The 24,052-nt window shown below is 38.9% G+C and overlaps 1 protein-coding gene across 1 annotated transcript in view; it reads right to left on the minus strand.

The window, feature by feature from the left end:
* The window catches only part of mv (lysosomal-trafficking regulator mauve), a 546,555-nt gene that overhangs the window by 205,800 nt on the left and 316,703 nt on the right, over positions 1–24,052 (minus strand). Inside the window, exons 25-27 of the mRNA XM_068229176.1 lie at positions 18,927–19,131; positions 10,220–10,444; positions 2,614–2,918 (exon numbers count right to left, since the gene is read on the minus strand). Coding sequence (XP_068085277.1) covers positions 2,614–2,918; positions 10,220–10,444; positions 18,927–19,131 — 735 coding nt within the window. The remainder of the gene's footprint in view (positions 1–2,613; positions 2,919–10,219; positions 10,445–18,926; positions 19,132–24,052) is intronic.

Here is a 24,052-nt window from a genome sequence, read left to right on the forward strand (position 1 = left end):
AGCCGTACGCAGTATGTAGGTGATGGATCTACGCGTGACCGTGGGGTCACAAACGTCCTACTGTCATTTGCCCTAGGTGGGCTATATATCTACTACTGACGTGAGACCTTATTGATGAAATGTTGAACTGCACTCCACGAGTTGCCTTGATTTTATTTACTCACACCAATCTGCCGGAATTATTTGCCTTTGGGGGCAAAAGGATCGCGTGATTGAATGAATGTGTAGATGAATGAGCTGAGTGCCAAGATGACATATCGGTCTGTTGAATTTATGCCTATTTGTTCCCTATCGCGCCTCTTTTCTCCTGGGTGCGATGTCTTTATTTTGTATGGTGTGCATCCTGTTGTTTACGACCTGGAGCTCGCCATGTTGGTTTATTTCTTTCATGGCCGTGTGCAGGTCCATGTTTTCTGTTATTGTTTTGCTTTGCGTTCATTGCTCCATGGAGCATTGTCTTTGCCCCTCGTGGATTATTTCCTTGGTCCGGCAGTTTTCTGATTTAATCACTTTTATATTTTATCTGCTCCTTGGTGTGTGGGAATCGATATGAGAGGGGATTGTTAAAAAAAAAGGGTGGATATTGAAAATGACTCCCACGCTTGAAATTGCATTTCTATTCCTCGCCGAAGGAAAGATTGAATAAAGATTGAGTTAATGATATTCAGCTCGCAGTTTTTAGTAGCGAGGTCAGTGGTGGAATAAATGCTATCATCTCAAGAGTAACTGTGCCCTATGCATGTAAGAAAAGATGAGGTCACGAGACCTTGGTACGATTATCTTTTGGGCTGATGCCGAATATGTATGTATTACCTTGTTATTGTTTCTGGTTATTTCATCTAATTAATCCCTTTGATTTACATTACATTACAATAAATTCTCATCTATCATTTATACGGATTTTTACTCGTAGTAGTGTTAGTTATTAGCTTTGATTGTTTGAGGAGAATAACGTTTTCAGCTCAGGGCTATGTATTTCGCCCTTCCTGATCGGGGATCCATGGTAAATTTGTTTCCCTACGATGGTCGTGATTCACTGTGTGTGTCCTTTAGTTAGGGAAGGTGTGGCTCAGTATCAAGCCAGATTCAGGAAATCAAGATCATGAGCAGAACAGATCCTGAACCTCAAAACTATTCTCAGTGACAAGAATATGAGCTCTTCTCCCTTTGTGGCAATTTTTGCTGCCTTCCAGAAATCTTATGATTCCATAGATAGACAATCTCTCTTTCAGACCCTTGTTGAATTTGAAACTAGATAATAAGACACCGAATCTTGTAAAGACTACTTTGACAAACACCAAGTCAAAGGTAAAATTCAGAGGGGAACTATCAAAAAGCTTTGATATCAGAACAGGTGTTAGGCAAGGGGATGGTTTATCCCCTATTCTTTTCATCTGCATGCTAGGGAAAGTCATTTGTAAATGGACAAAAACTCTTATCAGGGAACTCGGGGTTGATAATCGGTTTCAAGAAGAACAAATTAAACATCAACTGCCTGGTCTTCGCAGATAACATCACACTCCTAGCATCAAGTATGGAGGAAGCTACACACCAAGTCTCCTCCCACATTCAAACAGCAGCTAAAGTAGGGTTGAGGATTGCCATTAACAAAACAGAGTTCATCACAACTACAGAGATGCACCCAACTCAATCCCACATGCGGATACAGTAATTAAGAAAACTAACACCTACAAATACCTCGGAGAATAAATAACATAGAATGTTAGTGAGGATCTAGCCATGAAAGCCAGGTATACCAAACTGGAGAGAACATTTACAAGTCCAAATCCCTTTCCCTTTGCCTCAAACTTCAACACTATGAAACCGTAGTAAGACCTTCAGAACTGTATGCCTCAGAATATCATGGTCAAAAAGGGACAACTCAGGAATTTGGAACTGAAAGAACGAAAGATCCTGAGAAAAATCATGGGCCCCATTAACAAGAGAGGTGAATACAGAATCAGGCATGACAATGAGCTTTACCGGCATTTAGAGCATAACATCAGCCATGAGAAAAAGGAGACTTATCTTCTACAGTCACACAGTCAGAATGGACAACAAGAGACTGACCTCGAAAATCTTCAATACCATTTCTAGAGGGAAGGGGACAAAGGCTAAATGGACAAAACTGGTTTGAAAAGACCTAGAATTTAAAAAAAATCCCAAGGATATATTCAACAGGGTTAAATTTAGAATGCTGATCAGAACATCTAAGACTCTCCAGTCACTGACAGCTAAAACATTGTGTCCTGGAGTGGGAGTGAAGTGGACTCAGGAAAGGTAAGGAACCCACAGTGCAGAGATGAATGAATACTGGACTAAGCTCACTCCAGTAAGGAACGATGTGATCTAAGGGGCCTCAATGAAACATGAATGAATGAATGAATGAATGAATGAATGAATGAATGAATGAATGAATGAATGAATAAGTAAACATAATTTTTACTAACCATGCCACTGATCTCAAATGTGCTGATGATGGTAGGATTCAAATACAGACACCTCCTGCTACACAGCCCATATCCCATAGCCTACTCACTTGGTAAACTGAAGAGAGATATCTGAAGGAATGAGATGGAAAAATACTGCATCTTTGCTATAATCAAAACTAACCTGTGGATGTGTATGAAGCACGGCTGTTACAAGTTCCTTGCAATGTTGTTCGGATCTCAGCGTGTGGACAACAAACAGTCTCATCTTAATGGGCTGCACAGGTGACAAGAGCCACACAGTTAAATTGGCACACTGAACCCTTAATGTTTCTCTTATAGCCCACATCACACCACTCCATGCAGACCGCTGGCCTGATGACCTTTTCTCCAACACAGACGTCAGTCCTTGTAGTAGGACTGAAAACAGTCTCCTGGTGAAATTATGCTCAATTGCACTAGTTACTGGGCTACGGCCGTCCTCTAGCTCTGAAATCAGAGCAAACCAACTTGAGAAAACAGCAGAGATATATAAATAAACATAAAATGAGTATCACAAACTACAATCATAAGAATATCGCATGAGAAATCTTGAAAAGCCTTAATTTAAAGTGTAACCACAGAAGGATGTAATGTGATTCTTTTTTAACAGAAGATCAAACTATCTAAGAAGTGACCCTTCCACTAGGGCAAGTTTTCAACACAACAAAACTGTTACTCTAATATACTGTTCATCATTGAACTGATTTTGTTAAGAGTAAAGACAAAGAACAGCAGACTAAGTGTATGTCTTCAATAAGAGTTACTGCAGAAACCACATGGTTAACTTATACCATAATTTTTTAACACCATGTATTTCTCATTTTACGAAAATAGTGCCATCTACTAAGACTTGGTAAAAGCAGGAGAATAAATTAAGATAAGATTGAAAATATGGCCAAAAGTAAAACAAGTAATGCAATTGCACCCTCTTTGAATTACAGACAAATCTCCTTCTTCCGTCATCCTTCTCAGGAAGCAGATTGGGCAGTGGATCACTAACCTCCATTTCACCCTCCCATGCTCCTGATCCACTCTGACACTTTATTATTATGGTGGACTAACCACACCCAAAGGAATTTTATACCCAACAGCCAGGTTTCAATGAGGCTGCCCCTAACCTGGAGAACAGAAGATGCATGCTAGATATCAGTCACATTTCTTCTATTGGGGCACTATACCTCTAATAACTAAAGTTGGCGTCTGACATTTCTTAAGAGGGAGGTCCGTTTACTGCCTGCCGTGGCGGGATAAAGGTAGTGGGGGTATGGTTGCCATGGAAACGAGGGTGGGGTGAGTGTGGTTGCCATGGAGATAAATCTTCTGGTCAGCTTGTCTTGCTGGGAGTTGCCAAACCTCTCACTTCACTTCTGAGTTACATCTTGTTGCAAGCAGTTTGGTGTGAGTGGCCGTTAGTAAGTATCTAACTGTACCACCGGACTGAGCCAGGATCGAACCTGCTAAGTTGGGATCAGAAGGCCAGCGCTCTACTGCTTGAGCTTATCAGGCCGGTCCCTGTTAAAAATAACGGAACATGAGACCAAATCAGTCACAGTCTGACCGGTTGTGTCCCATATGCGATCAAAGCAAAATTTGTCCCATTTGCAATCACTCCCATTACAGTGGAAAACAAGAATGTGAAGAAAGACCAGTTCATGTCCCATTTGCAATCACTGTAAAATTATCAGCAGCCTGTCAGGGTTTTCCAATGTCAATGCAGCAAGGGGACTGCTAATTAGGGTGTACTCCACACAACTGTGTGATAAGGATTCTCCCAATCCGTACCCTATCTCTTGACAGTTTCATGAGATAATATTAGTCTATACTTTTAACATACTGTAATTATTCCAGCTGTAGACATCCATCGTTGACGTAGCTTTCGTTGTTATGCTAACTGTGTGTTTACTTACGACATGTAGGTCAATGAGACGAAGAAAGGCAAGCCTTATTCTTTATATAATGGATACTCTTACAGAAATTTATGGAAAAGTCAGGGATGTTTGGTGACATGTTTGTTTTACCGCTGGATTTACGTCGCAGCGACAAAGACAGGTCTTATGGCGACAATGGGATAGGAAAGGGCTTGGAGTGGGAAGGAAACAGACATGGCCTTAATTAAGGTACAGCCCCAGCATTTGCTTGTGAAAGTAGGAAACCATGGAAAATCTTCTTCAGGGCTACCGACAGTGGGATTCGAACCCACTATTTTCCGAATGCAATATAATCTTTTCATGCTATCATTACAGAATTATAATTTTTTACAACTTATTTTAATCTAAACATTTTCTTAACATTTAAGTTCTGGAATCTTGTACATCTAATCCGAGCGTACAGACAAAAATTATAATTTTATCTATATAGGTGAAAGTAGGCTGAGTGGTTGCACGTTGGCTATGGAGCCATGCTCTGCATTCGGGAAACACGTGGGTTCGAATCCCACCGTCGGCTGTTCTGAGAATAATTTTCTGTTGTTTAATATTTTCACTTCCAGGCAAATGCTGGTACAGTTCCTATCCATAGGCCAGAGCTGAGTCCTCGCACCCCTTACCCAATTTCATTCACCATAACGCATTTCATCTTCATTAGCTCCTCAACTGAGGTTGGTGCCAGAAAGGGCATCCGGCCGTAGAAATATGCTGTATAAGTTTATCTCATCTCATCCCGACCGGGTATCAAGAAACGAGACTGAGGGCTAGACATACATACAGACAGAGGAAAGTAGGCTCATTATATTTTGAGCAGCTGCTTACTTAACGTCTCAGTATGAATATTTGAACAGTATGAGCATTATGTAAGCATTAATATTAATATTGTCCCTTACTGTATAAGAAAGTGTAAGTTAATTGTTAAGAATGAGATGAGCTACAATTGCTTCAAAAAGGGTCGAAGAAGTTAAGTGTTACAGCAAAATCCTTTGTTTTGAAATCGGAAAGTGTAAAATTCAACAGTTTTAATATGCCCATCTTTTGTCCTACTTCTTAAAACTAATTTAACTGCCTTTACACCCAAACCATCTGGTACCTCTAAATAAAAGGTTTATTTGAGTCCTGTTTATTCTCTGTCAGTTCCGATATAGACGCATCAGTCTCAAAAGGTAAATATAAGTAATTTAATAAGTTTCAACATATGATTCGTAAGAATCCCAGTTTCGCCAGTTACTTGAGGGATGTCTTCCTGTACCATTTCTTCAGTAAGGAATTTCCTCATAGCAACCTGACTGTATGTCACTGATAAGGGCGATCGCAAATGGGACGACACCACCTGGCCAGGTAGTCTACAACAGATCACAGCGGTCAGAATGAATGAGGGAAGAAGTGAGCCGGAAGCGAGGGGTAAGAGAAAGGAATGATGGAATGTGGCAACATCGTGAAATGCCACGTGCAATGCTCCTCCCTCCAACCCTAGGTGTCATACACCAACTTTAGCTATTAGAGGTATAGTATCCGTCTAAAGGAGCTTCTCACTAAAAAGGATTTTTACTGCTTCCAACACTTTTAAGTTAGGTTAGTGTAGGGTAGGGTACTTGCTATCTATACGGACTACTTCATCCCTAGTAACCCTGGTTAGATATGCTTTAAAAAAATTAAATGTTATATAATGTTACAGAACAGATACTCATCCTGGATATAACTTATCTTCTGAATAATATATTGCCATAAGTGGTTGTTGGTGGTTAGAGGCATAATGTAAGTGTTAACAAAAATAAGAAATCTATTTTTATTTTTAAATATTTTCCATCTTGTGTCATTTTAGGATGTCAAATATAATTAAAAATATAAGATTATATTGAATTTTCATATGGTTCATGTTTGTGGGTTACTGTAGTCACGTCCTAGTTCGTGAACTATGGGCAACGGCTGAGTGGCCTAGTAAGTGGTCCTGAGAGCCGGGATACCAGTTGCTATGGAATGGGAGTGGGCATCTCGGAGATATTCTGAGTCCTATCCCTCCTTGTGCTCAGGCGGCTAGGACTATACAATTCACCGGTGGTCCATAACCCGTTAGAGGTGAGATCCTCACTTGGACTATGTGCAAGTAGGGTAGCATCCTGCTTATGAATTTACCAAGCTCAGAACATTTTAAGCAAGCCTCGGACCTATGGGAGTAACGGAGTCCCACTCCCATTTGACAGGCGAGGGACTCCTTGGAAACAACTTTGCGAACGAAATGGAATTCGATGGGGAGCTATCAATATTAATGGGGCTTATGGAAGAAAGAAAGTAGAACTGGCTGAGTCAGCAAAGAGGATGCATTTGGATGTGCTAGGAGTAAGTGATATTCGGGTAAGGGGAGATAATGAGGAAGAGATAGGAGATTATAAAGTGTACTTAACGGGTGTTAGAAAGAGAAGGGCAGATCCTGGGGTAGGGCTCTTTATCAGGAATACCATTGCATGCAACATAGTTTCTGTTAGGCACGTAAATGAGTGAATGATCTGGCCAGATTTGTCAGTTGGAGGAATTAGGACTAGAATTGTGTCCGTGTATTCACCATGTGAGGGTGCACATGAGGATGAAGTTGACAAGTTTTATGAAGCATTGAGTGACGTTGTGGTCAGGGTCAACAGCAAGGATAGAATAGTGCTAATGGGTGATTTCAATGCGAGAGTTGGGAATAGAACTGAAGGATACGAAAGGGTGATTGGTAAATGTGGGGAAGATATGGAAGCTAATGGGAATGGGAAGCATTTGCTGGACTTCTGTGCTAGTATGGGTTTAGCTCTTACGAATACATTCTTCAAGCATAAGGCTATTCACCGCTACACATGGGAGGCTAGGGGTACCAGATCCATAATAGACTATATCTTAACAGACATCAAATTCAGGAAATCTTTTAGGAATGTACAAATTTTCTGCGGATTTTTAGATGATACAGACCATTATCTGATCTGTAGTGAACTAAGTATCTCTAGGCCTAGGGTATAGAAAGTGAAATCTGTCTGCAAACGAATAAGGGTAGAAAATCTCCAGGACGAGGAAATTAGACAGAATTACATGGATATGATTAGTGAGAAGTTTCGAACAGTTGACAGTAAGCAGGTTCAGGATATAGAAAGTGAATGGGTGGCATACAGGGATGCTGTAGTAGAAACAGCAAGGGAATGCCTAGGAACAACTGTGTGTAAAGATGGGAAAAGGCGAACATCCTAGGAACAACTGTGTGTAAAGATGGGAAAAGGCGAACATCTTGGTGGAATGATGAAGTGAGAGCAACTTGTAAACGTAAAAAGAAGGCTTATCAGAAATGGCTCCAAACAAGGGCCGAGGCAGAGAGGGATTTGAACGTAGATGAAAGAAACAGAGCGAAACAAATCGTTATTGAATCCAAAAAGAAGTCATGAAAAGATTTTGGTAACAACCTGGAAAGGCTAGGTCATGCAGCAGGGAAACCTTTCCGGACAGTAATAAAGAATCTTAGGAAGGGAAGGAAATAGGAAATGAACAGTGTATTGAGTAAGTCAGGTGATCTCATAATAGATCCCAGGGAATCACTGGAGAGGTGGAGGGAATATTTTGAACATCTTCTCAATGTAAAAGGAAATCATCCTGGTGGTGTTGCGAACAGCCAAGCTCATGGGGAGGAGGAAGATGATTTTTGTGAAATTATGCTTGAGGAAGTGGGGAGGATGGAAAATAAACTCCATTGTCATAAGGCAGCAGGAATAGATGAAATTAGACCAGAAATGCTGAAGTATAGTGGGAAGGCAGGCATGAAATGGCTTCATAGAGTAGTAAAATTAGCATGGAGTGTTGGTAAGGTACCTTCAGATTGGACAAAAGCAGTAATTGCACCTATCTATAAGCAAGGGAACAGGAAGGATTGCAACAACTATCGAGGTATCTCATTGATTAGTATACCAGGCAAAGTATTCACTGCCATCTTAGAAGGGAGGGTGCGATCAGTTGTTGAGAGGAAGTTGGATGAAAACCAGTGTGGCTTCAGACCACAGAGAGGATGTCAGGATCAGATTTTCAGTATGCGCCAAGTAATTGAAAAATGCTACGAGAGGAATAGGCAGTTGTGCTTATGTTTCGTAGATCAAGAGAAAGCATATGACAGGGTACCAAGGGAAAAGATGTTCACCATACTGGGGGACTATGGAATTAAAGGTAGATTATTAAAATCAATCAAAGGCATTTATGTTGACAATTGGGTTTCAGTGAGAATTGATGGTAGAATGAGTTCTTGGTTCAGGGTACTTACAGGGGTTAGACAAGGCTGTAATCTTTCACCTTTGCTGTTCGTAGTTTACATGGATCATCTGCTGAAAGGTATAAAATGGCAGGGAGGGATTCAGTTAGGTGGAAATGTAGTAAGCAGTCTGGCCTATGCTGACGACTTGGTCTTAATGGCAGACTGTGCCGAAAGCCTGCAGTGTAATACCTTGGAACTTGAAAATAGGTGCAATGAGTATGGTATGAAAATTAGTTGTTGTTGTTGTTGTTTTACGTCGCACTGACACAGATAGGTCTTACGGCGACGATGGGACAGGAAAGGGCTAGGAGTGGGAAGGAAGCGGCCGTGGCCTTAATTAAGGTACAGCCCCAGCATTTGCCTGGTGTGAAAATGGGAAACCACGGAAAACCATTTTCAGGGCTGCCGACAGTGGGGTTCGAACCTACTATCTCCCGAATACTGGATACTGGCCGCACTTAAGCGACTGCAGCTATCGAGCTCGGTATGAAAATTAGTCTCTCGAAAACTAAATCGATGTCAGTAGGTAAGAAATTCAACAGAATTGAATGTCAGATTGGTGAGACAAAGCTAGAACAGGTTGATAATTTCTAGTATTTAGGTTGTGTGTTCTCCCAGGATGGTAATATAGTAAGTGAGATTGAATCAAGGTGTAGTAAAGCTAATGCAGTGAGCTCACAGTTGCGATCAACAGTATTCTGTAAGAAGGATGTCAGTTCCCAGATGAAACTATCTTTACATCGGTCTGTTTTCAGACCAACTTTGCTTTACGGGAGCGAAAGCTGGGTGGACTCAGGATATCCTATTCATAGGTTAGAAGTAACAGACATGAAAGTAGCAAGAATGATTGCTGGTACAAACAGGTGGGAACAATGGCAGGATGGTACTCGGAATGAGGAGATAAAGGCTAATTTAGGAATGAACTCGATGGATGAAGCTGTACGCATAAACCAGCTTCGATGGTGGGGTCATGTGAGGTGAATGGAAGAGGATAGGTTACCTAGGAGAATAATGGACTCTGCTATGGAGGGTAAGAGAAGTAGAGGTAGACCAAGACGACGATGGTTAGACTCAGTTTCTAACGATTTAAAGATAAGAGGTATAGAACTAAATGAGGCCACAACACTAGTTGCAAATCGAGGATTGTGGCGACGTTTAGTAAATTCACAGAGGCTTGCAGACTGAACGCTGAAAGGCATAACAGTCTATAATGATAATGTATGTATGTATGTATGTTGAATTTTCATGACCGCATTGTGATTGAAATGGGCTTTCAACCATTGTGGATGAGAACAGCCCAATACAGAAGAACCTGGAATATGATGGTAGACGGTGGGTTCGGATCCCACTGGTGTCCGGTAGGCATTTTTTGTTCTGTACTCAACATTTCTTCAACACATTCTATATGTACGGAACACTACCTAATAGGTTGAAAGTTCATTTTGAATATAACATTTGCTATCCCTGGGATGGAATTATGATCTGAAAGAGTTGAACTTCTTCCATGAATGAAAGAGTGAATATATTGTACATGTCAATTACTTCACAGTACTTACCAACATTGGTAAGGAAATCCACTGCCTTGGTAATAATATTCTTTAGCCTTTCATTTATTTCACTGCGAGGAACTTCTTTTGACTGCAGATTGGTTCTGGCATTAAATGAGCTGTGAATACTTGAAAAACTGCTAGAGCTAGAAGATGATGTGTGTCCTCCTCGGGCTGCAGATTTGTGTTCATAGTTTGTCTGGTAGAACTGGTCATCATAATTTGCAGATAAAACTAGAAAATGAGAACAATCCAGATTAAGTTGACATGAAATAACTACTTGCACTATCACACCTCTCTTTAAAGTCCTTTTCAGTATATAAATTCAATTGGTAATATCACAAAATAATAATGAACATTTAGAGGGATATGCTGGGAACGCAGTGCATAACAAATCTATGGAAAAAAAATCTGGAATAGCTATCAAAAAAAAAAAAGAGAATGAGATCGAGGGAAGTGTAGCTTATAGTACATATACCAAGCGAGTTGGCCATGCGGTTAGGGGCGCGCAGTGGTGAGCTTGCATTCGGGAGACAGTGGATTCGAGCCTCACTGTCGGCAGCCCTGAAGATAGTTTTCCGTGGTTTCCAATTTTCACACCAGGCTGTACCTTCATTAAGGCCATGCACACTTCCTTCCAACTCCTAGTCTTTTCCTATACCGTTGCTGCCATAATATCTGTGTTGATGCGACGTAAAGCAAATTATTTAAAAAAATGTATAGTATAGCCACTATTCCATTACTACAGCAAATGCTCCGGCCAGACTTTTGGCAAAGAATAGGAAACATACAGAATGGATCAGCAGCAGGCCAAACCCAGCCCTGGGCGCCATATTGAAACTGAGTAAATGCGAGGAAGACATCAGTTGAGGTACTTCCAGGTAATCTAGAAACTTAAAACTTGATACCACAGAACCTGATACCACCAAGATCCCTAAATAATTTTTAAATTCCCAGAACCCCCCTAGAGGGTCGAGTTGGTATGAATTGAGGGTGTGAAGTTGGGGCTCAAAAGCAAAAAAATGTGCACGTTAGGATACATATTTTTGCACTCAGTGGAAAATGTTATTTCCAAAGCAATGACCTGGGATAAGTTTTGCAATTAGGTGCTGAGCACCGTCAGCTGCATTTCTTCTTACAAACACTCACTGTCGACAATAGAGCTGATGGAGACTTTTAACACCAGCTCCAAGGAGTTCATCGAATGGGAGCTGAAAGCACTCAGGGGTCTTTTGATAATCGGACACCACTTACATTCACCATACTGAGACATAATTTACTTTGTTTTATATTTGAATAAAATTGTTTTTGTGTATTCTTTGTCTTAGGCAGCCTCCGAGTTTAGGAAGATTTTGGAGGGGGGAAAAAAAAATTTGAATGTACATACTATAGCTCTTAAACTAATCAAAGTTAGGTATAACGGCAGTTTAATCTCTTTTAATATGGCGGACACTGGTCATGTGCACTAGAATTATGGCACATGGACTGGAGCACAGTTTCCTTTCTGTATGCTTATTATTCTGTGCTTTTGGTGAGAACATACATGACAGATGAATGAAAGGTAAGTGAGGGTACAGTGACCAACAAAGAGGAGAAAGAAAGACTACCATGAAAAAGAAAATACAAACTCTATGGTACACCCTCATTCAATGATGCCTTCACAGAACTTCCAACTTCTTTGAAATTATTTATGAAAAGACGTAGGTAAACAACTGATGGGGAATCTGCCACCTGGGTGACCGTCCTAAATGCAGATCAGCTATAAGTATGTAAAGACTCTCCATTCTTAGCTAATGACTCTCTTCCCCAGCTTCATCGGGAAGGTAGTAGCATCCAAACTCATAGAGGGGTCATTTTTGACTCTTCAATCCCCTCCTGGAGCAAAAGTCTCCCTTGACATATTCCAGGCTCTTCTGTATTGGGATGTTCTAATCCACAATGGTCCCGTACTTTGCATTGCTATAGTGGAAGTCCTCTTTTCTGCTGTCTACGTTCAGGATACCACTATGTTACTGCCTCTCCTATTTTGGGAGATCAGATCTTGGTATTACCCAGCCCAGCTTCTTGGACCAGCCTCATTTTATACATCTCCTGCCTGTCGTAAAAGGGGCCTGAGGGTCTCTTAACTTGGGAGTGTGGGTTGACAACCATGGGGCCCTTAGCTGAGTCCTGGCATTGCTTCCACTTACTTGTGCCAGGCTCCTCACTTTCATCCATCCTATCGGACCTCCCTTGGTTGACTCTTGTTCTTTTCCGATCCCGATGGTATTAGAATATTCGAGGCCTAAGGAGTCTTTCATTTTCACGCCCTTCATGGCCCTTGTCTTTCTTTGGCCCATACCTTCATTTTTCGAAGTGTCAGATCACTTCCATTTTTCCCCTCTGATTAGTGTTAATAGAGGATGGTTGGCTAGTTGTACTGTAGTTCCTCTTGAAACAATAATCACCACTACCAGCCAGGGAACATTATTTTATATTAAACAAATGTCTGATATTTAAGGATCCCAGACGTTCACTTTGTCACCGGTTGGTGGGACGGAGAACTGAAACTACTGTGTTTTTGGAAATGTAAATTTTAATTTTTTTTATTTGTCTGAAGGATTTAATTTTTTTTGCAACTCTGGACTCTACTGGAATTTTGTGTAACTGAAATATGTTTGTAAATTTTTTTTTTAATTATGGAAACATCAAGAAACATTGAACTGTATGAACATTTCAACATGCAAAAGTGTTTTGAAGTGATTTTTTTAAATGTAGTTTTTATGTAATCTGTTGTAAAATTTGTAAGGTGATTTATTTTGGAGCATCCTGTACCTGTACCACACGTGTGGTTTCCTATGATGAAATTTTGGGTGTTGTAATCGTAATGTTCCAGAACTTGTGCAATTGCTAACGATGTTAAAATTACCATATATGGTAACGAGATTTCCTATTGGCAAAAAGGTCCAGGAATCTAGGGTAAGTTTGATCTTATTGGTTGATTGTAATCGGGCCATTTCCGGTCTTCTTGCTGGCTTGGGAAAAATGATGCGTGAGCTCAGGGTCTTTTCCATCCGACCGCCCTAGCGAGCGTTCGTGCTCGAGGGCTACCCTCGGGAACTCCTGCCTTTCCGAAGTAAGTGTTATTTCAGTGTTTTTGCAATGTTATTCTCAATGTTTTCCGGTTTCGTTTCATTTAGTTTAATTCCTTTTGAGTTTCATTATTTCTTCGCTTAACGTCATCTTAAAAGTTTTATTTGATGAGTCCGAGTTTACCCTAGGTTCCAATTGCCGTAGTTTCTATTCTTTTATCCATTAAATACTTTCGGTTTAAACTATACCTTTAATGTAGCATCACCTTCTTCGTTAAATCAAATTGTATGTTAAGTTACTTAAGTATGTCTTGTTTCCGTGTCATGGAACTGTATTTGTAAAATTTTGTCATTTTTAATATAGTTGAGCTAGAGGGTGTTTCTTATAAGTCTTTTCTCCCCCATAACGTCATACGTTTCCATGGACCTCAGTAGGGCTTCCCAGCACGTTCCACTTCCTGTCTTAGTTGTCATTTTTAGACCTGTAAGTGTTCCCTGTATTTGATTTATATGAATTTTCCGCCACTGCGTCATATTTGTACCTCCTTATTCCGATTAATTATTATTATTATTATTATTATTATTATTATTTATGGTAACCGTAATTGTCCCGAACTGCGGTAACATTTGTTATTATTTTTATTTATGTACGCGCTCCAAGTAGCGCGGTTACATTTGATATCAGAGCGTGTGTTATGGAAAGGAGCGAAGGCTTACAATGATCATCCTCGGCTAACTTTTCTAAAATTAATTTTAAATTTTTTAAGTTTGAATATAGGTTGTATGTGTTCCGTGTGTGTTCTTAATTCCCGCTTTTGTTTTCGTGATTCTTGCGCGAGTTCATCTCACCACGTGTTTTCGTTCCGCGATGTGCAGTCTTGTGTTACGGTACTGTTTTTCTCTTGTAATTAACGGTTGGAGGAAATAGTGCGTCACTATTTGTAACAAGTTTTTGGTTTCGTTAGTTTCAATAAATTTTTCTGTGTGGCAAGATTTCACTTGACCACGTTTTTTTTTAGTAAAGTGATATCTTCACATGTCGTGTGCTGTGTTCGCCTTCCGAAAGTCTTCTTTGATAAATTTCAATATGTTTGATTATGTCAAGTTTTTTTTTTTTTCGATTCGTGTGTTTTCATCGTAACACCCGTGGGATTACTTGTGGCTTTAGGCTATGTCATTAAATTATGCTAAGTACTGTACTTAAGTTATCTCCCAAACAGCTGAGTTGCGTATTGTGTTGAAAACAGATGATTGCTTGACTAACTTCCGAGATTATGAGCGCTCAATTCAATCTTATAAAAGTTTCTCGTGTCGTAATCATCATCTTTTTCTTCTTCCAGATACGTAAATTGTGGTGTGAATTGTCAGAGTGATCATTGTGTTCTGATTGAATTTTAGCACGGAGTTTCCTTAGTTTTTCTGTAATTTCTCTTTTGGTAAATTTTCGGCAACAATTTTAAGGTTATGTTGTGAATTTTCGTCTATTTCTTCGAGTGTTTTCCTGTTTGTAAATCTCGTGTTTCGGCAAATTATTTTCAAAATTTTGCTTCTTGTCACCTCGTATGTTATATTTGGCAGTATTCCACGTGTGTGATCTTTTAAAGGTAATTTTTACGTCATGTTGTAGCTCTGTATGTACTTAAATTTCCGGTCATGTTGTGTTGTTTTTGGTCTTTTGCTGGATCTGGGTTCGTTTCCAAGTAGGTATGGGACTATTTTGGTGACTGTTTCCCAATTAGCTGCTAAATTACGAAAGTTTCCTAGTTTGTCTTGTGCTTTTCCATCGTGTAAGTGTCGGTTTCCTTGTCACGTATATTTATTTACCCGTGTATTCCTATATTTGCTAGGGAGGGTTCTATGAGGACTTGGATAGGCTCATAGGGTGACACGTGTTCACCATATTTTTAGACCAGGTAATGCTGAGGCTCATTTTGGGCAAATTTGACGGGTTACGGATCTGCACTTGTGCTCGTGACATGTTGGAAATCTAGTGTATCTGGTATGAGATTCCTCGTAATCTTTTTTTTGGTATTAGGTGCCTAGATGGAAAATGATGTCCCTTGTTATTGTAGAATGAATACTAGGAAGATTTTCTGCAAATGTTCATTTTGGTGTCCTTACGCTGAGCTATAAATTAGTTAATTCTTAGTAGGTCTGCAGGTTGTCGAGATTTTATTTCTGTTATTTTAAATTTGTCACTAGCAAAATTTTGAAGGTATCGTGATTTAGCTAAGCCTTTTAGTTAATTTTCCTGATTGTTTTGTCTTGTTCGATTTTATCAATGTTAAAATTTCTTGCATTACGGGTTCGTGTCTTCCAAATTTATGTACTCAATTTGTAGAAGTATGGGATTCTGTAGACTGAGTACGGTTCTAAATTTGTAGCTGTGCTGTATCTGTTCTACGATTGTTGTATATAATTGTGCCTTTGGTAGGCATATGTGTGTGTGTACTGAGACTTAGGGTTAAGGTGCTGAGAGGCCGTTCCTCTTCTAGGAGTACAATATTGGCCCTAAGAGTCTCATTGTCGTGTGATTAAGTTCAAGGGTACTTGAGGTCATGTTCTGATGTTCTGTCCTTTTATTTTGTGGGTACTTCTTGATGTGTCATCGCACGGGTGTTTGTGTGTGTGTGTGTGTGTGTGTGTGTGTGTGTGTGTATATATATGTATGTGTACTGTGTTTGTATGTCATGTGATGAGAGTCAGTATTGAGGTCGTCCGTGCCTTTTACCATTCGTTGGTTATGCTGATTCAGGGATCGTCGCACTTGTTTTGGTGGTTTGATATTATTTGTGTGTATGTCGAAGGACAGATAAGCTTGGTAGTCTTGTGTGTCGTGCGGTTATCTGGTAATCTCTGGTATAGAGGTTGTACTTGTACCTTTTTTATTTCTTATATCAGTGAGTTGGATGTCTGCTTGTGCACTCTTGCATCGCTTTTATTTTTCATTTTTGAGTTCCTGTCTGTAATATGATTTTCATTTGGTATTCCTGGCTTTATTGCGCCTTAATTTGACTGGTGTGACACGTAATACGTAATGTGAGTCTATCTATGTAAAAATTTCATGAGTACATGACAGGGTAAATAAATAGTGACTTACAATCCTCAATTCATTGGAAGTGGTTGCAAGCTAACGTAATTAATTATTTCTCGGTTTTGAGTTCCCTTGTAACATTCTAAATTCTTCCTTTCATTTGTTTCGTTCTGTTCCTTCATGTTGGGTGATTAAGAACGCACACGGTAACTTAATTTGGTAGTTATAAGGAATTAGTTGTAAGCAAATTTTAATTGGCGCACACTATTTTTTGGGTTTTGTAGTTAATATAGTTAAGTTACTTTAGTTGTAATGGGAAGGGTTATGTATAATCATATTAGATATAATTTAATGTAATGTCTGTTGGGGTAAGTTTAGAAGTTTATTGATGATTAGTTAGGGATTTTATAATGTTTTGGCACTGGGGTAAACTCTGGCAAATTTTCTTTTAGTTTTTTAATTTTCCTAAATTTTGAAATTCTGAAATAGCACTTGCCAGGAGGGCTGGGGTTTCCCAGAAACATGAGAGGGAATCTCCCTAAGGAGGCTTGTAATTGTTATTGAAAAAACACAAAAACCCCACCCTCGAAACTCAAGGCTCCTCTTAAAGTCATCAATAGTTCAGGCCAGTGGCCTAAGTTCTTCAGTTCCAAATTTCTGCTGCGTATGTTTATGTTCCAGTTACTGTGATGCCACTGACATTTCAACCTGGGATATCTATTTGGAGTCTGCAACGCACCTATTGGCCACTAATGTCTGATGGTGGAATGGAAAGGTGTTTAATGGTGACAGTAGTCTGTGCTGTGCCATCTGCCTTCGCCAGTTATGGACCTGTTCACTAAGTTGGGTGGGCTGTGCTGAGGCTGTATGTGAGCAATGGTTGGACTGCAATTAGGATGGAGACGTTGGCAACGGCCGCGGTCAACGACTTCGTTTGACAGCGATACCAACGCTCTACTGGTTTTTGCCTGTATGGACGTTCCTGAAGAGAACGATGATAAGAAATTGTGGTGTGGTGCAATTTGTGGCGTTGTGAAAATATTCTGATCTCCATTAAGCCTTCCATTTTAAGTTCATTTAGATTTTGTTATTTTTGGTAAATTTTTTTTGTCGAGCAGAGCTCGACTTTGGGAGGAGGAGAATGTCACCGGTTGGTGGGACGGAGAACTGAAACTACTGTGTTTTTGGAAATGTAAATTTTAATTTTTTTTATTTGTCTGAAGGATTTAATTTTTTTTGCAACTCTGGACTCTACTGGAATTTTGTGTAACTGAAATATGTTTGTAAATTTTTTTTTAATTATGGAAACATCAAGAAACATTGAACTGTATGAACATTTCAACATGCAAAAGTGTTTTGAAGTGATTTTTTTAAATGTAGTTTTTATGTAATCTGTTGTAAAATTTGTAAGGTGATTTATTTTGGAGCATCCTGTACCTGTACCACACGTGTGGTTTCCTATGATGAAATTTTGGGTGTTGTAATCGTAATGTTCCAGAACTTGTGCAATTGCTAACGATGTTAAAATTACCATATATGGTAACGAGATTTCCTATTGGCAAAAAGGTCCAGGAATCTAGGGTAAGTTTGATCTTATTGGTTGATTGTAATCGGGCCATTTCCGGTCTTCTTGCTGGCTTGGGAAAAATGATGCGTGAGCTCAGGGTCTTTTCCATCCGACCGCCCTAGCGAGCGTTCGTGCTCGAGGGCTACCCTCGGGAACTCCTGCCTTTCCGAAGTAAGTGTTATTTCAGTGTTTTTGCAATGTTATTCTCAATGTTTTCCGGTTTCGTTTCATTTAGTTTAATTCCTTTTGAGTTTCATTATTTCTTCGCTTAACGTCATCTTAAAAGTTTTATTTGATGAGTCCGAGTTTACCCTAGGTTCCAATTGCCGTAGTTTCTATTCTTTTATCCATTAAATACTTTCGGTTTAAACTATACCTTTAATGTAGCATCACCTTCTTCGTTAAATCAAATTGTATGTTAAGTTACTTAAGTATGTCTTGTTTCCGTGTCATGGAACTGTATTTGTAAAATTTTGTCATTTTTAATATAGTTGAGCTAGAGGGTGTTTCTTATAAGTCTTTTCTCCCCCATAACGTCATACGTTTCCATGGACCTCAGTAGGGCTTCCCAGCACGTTCCACTTCCTGTCTTAGTTGTCATTTTTAGACCTGTAAGTGTTCCCTGTATTTGGTTTATATGAATTTTCCGCCACTGCGTCATATTTGTACCTCCTTATTCCGATTAATTATTATTATTATTATTATTATTATTATTATTATTTATGGTAACCGTAATTGTCCCGAACTGCGGTAACATTTGTTATTATTTTTATTTATGTACGCGCTCCAAGTAGCGCGGTTACACACTTCTACAAGTGTGTGAGAATGGGCAGAACACAAGTGTACATTACTTTCCTCTTGATGTTAAGTGAACAGCCATTCTTAGGAATGAAGCCAAGTTACCAGTATTTCTCCCAGAATGGGTTCACTGAGATGAGGAATACAGGATACACACAGAAGAGTACACTAAATAATCATGCTACTTTACACAAACCTATTAAAAACAGGGAAGTAACTCAGTTCTCCACGATAAAAACAACTCACCTGATGATAGAAATGAAGATGTGTTACGAAGCTTCGAGCCTGGTTGTTGCAGTGTAGAAATTTTGTCCTGCAAAATGTCCAGGGCTCCGTCTAAGATGATGCATTGTGTATCACGAGCCACAGTCACACAGTGAGAGTGAACCCCACAACTAGACCGCTCCATCTTCTCAATAAAGCCAAGTTGTAGCTGCATGTCACTTATCACCTACAAAGAGAGCATTCTGGTAAAAGTAATTTCCTGCAAATGTTCCTCCTATGTCTTTGAGGGTTCAGAAACAGATATTTTCTTTGTACTACTCTGAAAAATACTACAAAACAAATAAATATATTTATATGGTCATGAAAAATCCACAGCCTGTTTTCAGTCATTTGACCAGGTCTAGCGGCGAAGATATGAATTGTGCCAGCTGCCGAAGCCTGTCACACTCCTCTGGGGCAATGATTAATGACTGACAGATGAAATGTGAAATGATATTGGAGAGTGTTGAAGCAGACTCGGCCAACAGCTGGAAACTGCAGATGATAATGATGATGATGATTATTGGAGAGTGTTGCTGGAATGAAAGATGACAGGGATAACCGGAGTACCCAGAGAAAAACCTGTCTCACCTCCGCTTTGTCCAGCACAAATTTCACATGGAGTGACCATTTATATGGTCATACATTCTGTAAATATGTATTCTGCAATAGATGAGGTAATAATGGTGATAGCAGGTCGTCGTCGTCGTCATTATCATCATCATCATCAATTTTCTTCATTCAGCTCCCGCTGGGTGAGATGTTTGTGGCACCTTTCCATCTTCCTCTATACAACTCCAGGTTTCTTGTAATTACACTATTCTTCAATGTTTTCAACCACCTTAGTATGGCATAAAATTATTGCATAAAATGAATTTCACTGCAAAACCCCATATTGTCGATAGTATACTGTTTAAGGGTACAATCAAAGGTTCCACCAGTACAATACTAAAAAAGTATGTTTAATTAGGGTGATATTAAAAGTGTCGGGACGTTTCGTCTAAATAAATTAATTTCATTTTATGGGTCCGTACTGAACTTTGATTAAACCAAATAAAATAATGTAATAATAATAAATAATAAAATAATAATATAATATAAAATATAATATATATTTGTTCAACTCACATTTTATTAAGACAATACTTTGCATATATGCTCAATTCTACATCTCATCAAGATTATGAATGATTTTAAAGTGTATCTAGGCTTCACAGCGATAAGAAGAATATCATAAGACGACTTCTCCTCTACCACAACAATACTATGCATATATGCCCATTTCTACATCTCATCAAGACTGTAAATTTTGAATTGTATCTACGTTCTTGAATACTACGAAGAATATTTTAAGACTTCTTCTTCTTGTATAATTTCTTACAACAAATGTGTTTTCAGGAAATTCTATAAACAATTTTTCATAGTGTGAGACTTATATATTTTAAGACCATCTTTAAAACAACTGTGTTTCAAATACTTTATTCTACTCGTGATATGGCTCAAGATGACCTTTAAATACGTCAAAACTAGTCCCATTAAATGTTTATTTAATAAACAATATTTAATTTGTATTGAAAAGGTGGAATAACTCACTTATTATTTTACATGTTCTGTCCTCCTTTTTGGACATCAGCCAAAAATACTTATAAGTAAAATAGACAAGGTCACAAATACACATTAAAATACGATTTGGGTTACCGAATATGTCAAGTTAAAATAAATGATAAAATTTGAAGAATGTCCTTAAAATGCTGAAGCTCAATTGCCTTTTTGTTCTGTTGAATTGAAGATAAAATTGATGACACACACAATAGTTCCACTGAAAGTTTGGATCGAATTGTTCTTATCTTGGCGTGATGATGTATTGTTAATAATTCTTAGTTAAAGAGGTTATGAGGCAGGCAAAATATTTCACTGTAAGCACACAAAAGGAGAAAGGTTGTGCCATAGTTGAATATTCGTTCCTCGCCTGCCCCAGAGAGGTGAGGCTTGATGTGCGTATTACAAATGCCAGCTGGACACTAATTAAACATTGATTGTACCCTTAAAAAGTACCTTAGTCTGGGTCTCCCTCTTGCCCTCCTTACTTCTCTCTGGGTTTCCATCATCCGCTTTGGCATTCTTCCCTCTTCCATCCTCTCAACATATCCAAAACATGTAAGTTCATCCCTCTACATTCCGTCGAAAAGCTTTTCCACTCCGATTTCCTTCCTGACAACCTCATTTCTTACTCTGTCCTTTCCCGTCTTTCCTATCATACTTCATAAAAATTTCATTTCATTGGCCTGGATTTTATGCTCCAGTCTTTTTTTCTGTGTCCAGGTCTTTGCTGGGTATCTCAGTATTGCACAGAAGTACATCTTATACATCACCTCTTTAAACTTCATTGGTACTTCCTTCTGTAATGGACAACATAATAATGGCAATAGCAGATATTACTTCAAAAATCTCTTGACCAACAACACTGATTATGAAAAAGCTTTTGACAATGTTAAGACTCATGATATCCTTGTACAGAGATGCCAACTATTATGATTCAATCGTAATAATTACGAATTACCCATCGTAATTACACCTTTACGAATCACACAACACATTACGATTTTTTGTTGATTTTTAAATCTAAGTGTATGAAGTGTTCAAAAAGATACACAAGGAATGCCATTACAACTTAAATTCTCAGAATATTATTTCCAAATTTCTCAGTAATCATTTATACCCCTTTCCTGTCCCTCGATTAAGAATATTTTGAGTTTTCTCGCGTCGAACGCAGTGTGTGCTTCCAGTAACGGAAATATAAGCACCTGTGAACCGGTATATCTTGCGGAATTGTTGTCTTTGTTCATCACATGATCAGACTTACATGCAAGTATGCGAATTCTTTTGTCTTTGTTTTGGCTGCAAAGTGGTGACAAACTCCGTTTAATTGTGAATTCTGTGCGCGTGACTGTAGAAGAAGTATTTATTGCGATTTTAGTTGCCATATGTACATATATTGCTCTTCTAGGATATATGGTAATCGTGTGTTATGAAATGCGAAAGGTTTGAAATAATGAAGCGATTTCTTGTGCAAGAAAATACGTGTGATTACGTTACCGTGACTAGTGACGCTAGTAATGAACCAAAAATAGTTCAAAAATTTAGGGAGGAATACTCAAAAGAAAGGCCCTGTTTACTGCATTCATCAAAATCTAATTCACACGTGTTTTGTAGTGTGGGTAGCCGCGATTTTTCAGACGTGCATGATGAGGAAGAACAAGACTGAATTCTGCGCTAATATGAACTCCGAACTGTTAAGTGCTCTGTTAGTGCAGAGGATGCATATGATATCAAAAGAAAAAGCTTTTCACCAGTGAACGTTTATCAAACAAGAACCACAAGCTCGAAAAAAAAAAAAAAAATTCTACGACCCCCTCCCCCGGTGCCTTAGTGGCTGCATTACGAATTGCCTTTCTTGAAAGGTGGCATCTCTGTTTGTATGTCACCTGGAACATATTGGGATTGACAAAGATGTGAAAATCATCAAGAAACTGTACTGGAACCAAACAATTCACACCAAAATTGGGAAGAACGTGAGTGAAGAGAAAATGATATAAAATGTGTGAGAAACTGTTGACCAATGCTTTTTACTTCAGCTTTTATTTTTTTCAAAATGCCCTCGATGAATTTGATAAAGGGGTTGAGATTAATCAGAAGCAAATAAGTACCATCCACAATAAAGATGGCACCATGATACTTGCTGACAATTTAGATCTTTAATTCCTTTTGGACAAGATCAACGATGTAAGGAGCCTTAAAATATAGATTCAGGAATTTTTTATGGTAATCTGAAAATAGAAAATCACCAGGAACACCATTAAAAAGATGAGATCTGGATGAAGAAATCAAAACCAGAATCGACAGTGCAAGAAGTGGTTTTCTGAAATTACATCTAGAGAGTAACTGTGATCTCCAATTCAAAACTCACTGATGAATTGTGAGATAGACAGCATAATTTGATCGTAAATGGGGTAAAAAATCAGGGTGATTACTTGATTCAAGAACTGGAAGAAGATCCAAAGGAAAGCAGCACGATTTGTTCCGGGCGATTCCAACAACAAAATTAAGTAATAATAATAATAATAATAATAATAATAATAATAATAATAATAATAATAATAATCGTATGGCCTCAGCTACCGTGTGCAGACATTTCAATTTGACGCCATCTGGCTGTCTGCTCATCAATTTCGACGTTCCGTTTTACTCTAGGCCCCCAATAGATGGCAGACCGAGTAAACCGAAACTCTCTTGGGCGTCTATGGCTGAGATTTAATTAATTTTGTTGGGTAAACACCAAATGTGTCACCAGAGATCTTTTACATGCCGACATCGTACGACATGGAGTGTCGAATGGACTTTTTTCCGCCCTTCAAAAATCCGACTACCTCTGCCGGGTTTGAACCCGCTATCTTGGGATCCGGAGGCCGCTGGGTGGACGAGTTTCGAGCTCTCAGTGGAGAGCTGGCAGAGAATAACTTTAGTAGACAAATAGGCTTGAATGGAGCTTTTACAAGTAGGAAAGACCATAATATGAATATAGCGTTGGAATTCAAGAGGGCAAATATAATTTTTTTTTCTAGTTGCACTGACAGTGATAGGTCTTATGGTGACGATGGGATAGGAAAGGGCTAGGAGTGGGAAGGAAGTGGCCGTGGCCTTAATTAAGCTACAGCACCAGAATCTGCCTGGTGTGAAAATGGGAAACCACGGAAAACCATCTTCAGGGCTGCCGACAGTGGAGTTCGAACCCACTATCTGCTGGATGCAAGTTCACAGCTGCGCGCCCCTCACCGCATGGCCAACTCTCCCGGTAATATTAATTTATAGCATAATTAAAGATTGGAATAATTTACCACAGGAGATTTTGATAAATTTTCAACTTTGGAATTATTTAAGTCAAGGTTTATGATGATGATGATGATGCTTGTTTTAAAGGGGCCTAACATCTAGGTCACTGGCCTTGAATGGTACAAGGTGAAAAAAAATTAATTATAATTGGCATTTTAAAATGTACGCACTGACTAGAATTTAAAGTAAATGATAATGAAAAAAAAAGATTATGAATT

Source organism: Anabrus simplex, chromosome 9, assembly GCF_040414725.1.
Source record: "Anabrus simplex isolate iqAnaSimp1 chromosome 9, ASM4041472v1, whole genome shotgun sequence".
Classification (NCBI taxonomy): domain Eukaryota; kingdom Metazoa; phylum Arthropoda; class Insecta; order Orthoptera; family Tettigoniidae; genus Anabrus; species Anabrus simplex.